This window comes from Lygodium microphyllum, chromosome 26 (assembly GCF_053477565.2).
Source record: "Lygodium microphyllum isolate KBCC chromosome 26, Lygodium_microphyllum_v1.1.10, whole genome shotgun sequence".
Lineage (NCBI taxonomy): Eukaryota > Viridiplantae > Streptophyta > Polypodiopsida > Schizaeales > Lygodiaceae > Lygodium > Lygodium microphyllum.
In genome coordinates this window covers 36,931,586-36,935,205 of record NC_141160.1, presented here as the reverse complement: position 1 = coordinate 36,935,205, position 3,620 = coordinate 36,931,586, and the positions used below count along the sequence as shown (strand labels likewise).

General features: G+C 38.5%; 1 protein-coding gene across 2 annotated transcripts; it reads right to left on the bottom strand.

The window, feature by feature from the left end:
* Nucleotides 1-711: 711 nt before the first annotated feature.
* On the bottom strand, nucleotides 712-3,335 carry LOC148013147 (xyloglucan endotransglucosylase protein 7-like). 2 transcript variants are annotated; one of them, XM_087668168.1, is made up of 5 exons: nucleotides 2,948-3,335; nucleotides 2,442-2,542; nucleotides 1,435-1,628; nucleotides 1,218-1,324; nucleotides 712-1,115 (listed from the first exon to the last, which is right to left on the bottom strand). In XM_087668168.1, the coding sequence occupies exons 1-5, from the start codon at nucleotides 3,201-3,203 to the stop codon at nucleotides 910-912; spliced, it is 864 nt and encodes a 287-aa protein (XP_087524294.1). In that variant the 5' UTR covers nucleotides 3,204-3,335; the 3' UTR covers nucleotides 712-909. The 2 variants fall into 2 exon arrangements, with proteins under 2 accessions (XP_087524294.1, XP_087524293.1); XM_087668167.1 differs by having other exon boundaries at nucleotides 717-1,324; nucleotides 2,948-3,332.
* Between the last annotated feature and the right edge of the window lie 285 nt (nucleotides 3,336-3,620).

The window sequence follows — 3,620 nt, the reverse complement described above, 5'->3', positions numbered from 1 at the left end:
ATGTAACTCTTCATCTTATAATTTATAAGATGAGGGTGCCCATACACATGTAGATTCTTAGTGTGGAGAGAGAAGTATAGAGTGTGTGATTTGTCATTAACCTATTGTAATTTGTCGACTAGGTTCATATTCCAATCATGTGCATTGGGGATGTAACCAATACCGAATTGATGGTATACCTCCATACTAGCCATTAGATGATTTACTCATCTCTAAATGATGATAGTGACATGCTCAATTTTCCAAGGATTGGCAAGTACGAATGATTAATCCTTTCTATAGTTTCTTGTATAAAGGGGAATCAAGTAAGAGTCAAAACTAATGCCATTCTTTTGCAAATGTTAATCACAATTCGAATATTGATACCATCTATAACCCTAGTCTAAACATTTGTAGCCCTAAATCAAATAAGTGATAAAAATAATAGCAAGGGCTTTTCAAAAGTGAGAGAGATGTTCCTTTGTATTGTACTTTAAGTAAACACTTAAGTCTTATTAGAAATATATCTATGCAACCACTTAGTGTGACTTAAATAATTGCTAGCATGGTTCTACTTTTCGTGAATTCTATTATATGAAGTGGAGACAAGTATAAACGATGAACATGACATTATTTTGCAATGTGGTTAGAAAGATGTTATGGCTATTCATGCTAATAAAGATACTTGATCATCCCATTGAGTGTGTAAATGTTAAAATATTGAGTAGCAAAATGAACGTTACACTTTTGCTTTCTTATAAAATGTACACTTGGAAGGTTGACCAAAATGAAAATAATTAATAGAGTCCTTGTAAACTAGTTCGATAACATATATAGTAAGTGAAATTATACAATATACATTCACCATTGAAACATTGTCATTCTGTATTTCCACATCACTCTTGATAACCTCCTTCTATTTCAATCAAACTAATCCTTACATTCGAGAGGCATGATGGGATTTCTCTTTGTGTCACTGCAATAATTATAGATCATGAATTTTTCTTGGACCCGTTTCAGTTTTTTTTGTTGTTGGGTATCTAGAAAATAGTAGTTTGGTTGGTTCCACCATGTCTTTTGGGAAGGGCATGGATAGGTGAGCATGTGATCATTGTCAAGGTTGTGAACACCATCATCTACAGTGCAAGCATCAAGTGTGTATGAGGCAAAAGAGGCAATAAAAGGAGCTTCTTTCCAATCAAGCTTGACAAGGCCACCTCTTGTGGCCCAACTCTCACCATTCCATAAGCTTGCAAATACCCTCATGGCTTGTTTGTTGAGGTAAGGCAAACCTACTATCTCCTTGTTATCAAATTTCCTTATCGGGGTACCATCAACAAAAAAGCTACATGGCAAGATCCCGTATTGTTAGTTATTATTTTATACTAAGAAGTAATCATCATTACAATGAATTTGCATGATGTTGAAAGAAATAAGTGGAAATAGGTAAGTTACATGATGTGTTCCTTGTTCCAAAGGAAGGAATATGTGTGATAAGCTTTGGAAGGGTCAAACCACAAGTATATCCTTTGTTCACGTCCACCGACACCATTGGCAAATACATTTGTTTGGAGGATGTAAGGTTCTCCACTAAGGTTCCCAAGAAACTCAAAGTCCAACTCATCATGGTGACTAGTCTCGGAAGCCAACTGCCAAGTAATGTTACATGAGTGCTAGAAATTTGGGCATTTCAAGCTCCTACACTCTTTCAAGTTCCCAAACACGTGCAACATAAAGAATTTTGGATCCACACTACTTTTCTTCATTTTTCATCAATCAAATCAATGCATTTCTTTTTTGTTTCCCTCTACACTAAGCTAAACATTGGGTTTTTAGATTGGAGAGAAAACTCAATCCATTAGCAATCACATGCATGCCCTATCCCACCAATGTGGTATATAATCTATCCATTATCTTAGAAATGGGGCCTAAATGCTAAGGTGAAACCAAGATTCAACACAAATGGGACATGGATAGAGAGAAGTATTGCCCCATGGTTTGATGCACTTTCATTAACTTGATGTATGTAGTTCCATCTAAGCGTCCATCTTAGCCATTACAATAGCTTGTTCTAAGGGTCAAAGAGCACTAATGAAAAATGTAATGCCAAGGTAAGGAGTTTTGCATAGGCCATGAGAAGTTTTGTGGATTGTCTACTTTGATAGACTTGTGAATGTAAATGACATATGTGTATATACATATGCACAAATTTACATTTACTCATTTTTCTGTATTTGTGTATATGTATGTATGTATGTATGTATGCATGCACATATATACACACATACATAAACATGTCTCAACTAAAAAAATATTTTTATTGTATTTGAATAGCCACGAGGAGGTTGAATTTAGTTGTGTAGAGAGGCCTTGGAGGAAGAAACCCATGCATGTGGAAAAAATGGGGATGATTTGGTACACACACACACACACACACACACACAAATGAGAATTCATCATACGTAATAGGTGGTGACAGTGCCAGCAGAGTTTCCAGGGACTAGCTTGATGCGCATGTTGATGCTCCCAAATAAATATTTCCTCTTGGAAGCAAAACCTGATGCTGTCACAAAATAATTTACATAACATTCAAATTAGTCAAGTGATTACCTACACCCTTAACCATGATGATTCATAAGAAGTTATTGACATCATGAGCTTCTCCTTAGGAGGTGCGCTACATATGTAGCTAGATATGGTTGGGGTAGGGGTGGGGGCCACTAGCATGCTGCCCTTAACTAGCTAGGTAGGGTGGGGACCCGTAGCTTGCCGCCCAAACCTAGCTAGGTGTGGAGTCCCTCCCTCGTAGAAGCTCAAGTTGTTGTGGCAATCAGCAATGTGGGAATTATAGTGGGAGTTTATCTAGAACTTTAACCACTTCCTAATTGATCACAACAAAATGTAGATGCGACAATGAGCGATTATATTGTTATATATACATATATACATATATATATATATAACATACCGGACGATTTGTCTAAGAGGAGCTGAAGGACACGGCCGCTGGCGTCGTTATGCAGCCTGACGTGGTCGGCGGGCGCGCCCGAGCTCACGTAGAAGTCCTCCATGAAGCTGCTCATGTCTGATATTCCGTAACAGTATTGAATCAACGCATGCTGATGATGATGATTAATTATATATCGATCCATGATGCAGATCGTGAGGATTAAGGCAGCCGGCTGAATAATCACACTAGGCCGCATACTGATGAGCCGGCTCATTGTTGCGAGAGAGAGAGAGAGAGAGAGAGAGAGAGAGAGAGAGAGAGAGAGAGAGAGAGAGCTCTAAGCTCTCGTAATTCACTGCCTGCAGTGTACTGCTCGCCTGTGCGCCCCTTACCTCTTGCAAGATCAGTATAATTAGCGGGTTTATATAGATTAGTTACGTCTAATCAGTACCATTACGGCCCTTAATCCTTGCCCATGGCGGCTGCCTAAGCGCGGAGTCAATAGTGATTAACGCCAGCTGGCCCTCTCTCTACGCGTTCTCCATCTCCTGGGTCCACCACCCTTGTTCCAATTGAGTCTTAATTATAGTTAACCCATCCATCACCAAACCATAATACTACTTTACCTTAGCCTTAATCCATAATTATTATTGAAGCCTTAGTGTTTCACTTTCTAAACCATAATGTCCAA

Coding starts and splice junctions, on each gene's coding strand:
- LOC148013147 (XM_087668167.1), bottom strand. CDS start 3,203: ATGAGCCGGCTCATCAGTATGCGGCCTAGTGTGATTATTCAGCCGGCT. Junction 1,629..2,441: donor GCACTGTCACCACCTATTAC/GTATGATGAATT, acceptor ATTACTTGGCAG/TTGGCTTCCGAGACTAGTCA. Junction 1,325..1,434: donor TGGAACAAGGAACACATCAT/GTAACTTACCTA, acceptor CTTGCCATGTAG/CTTTTTTGTTGATGGTACCC.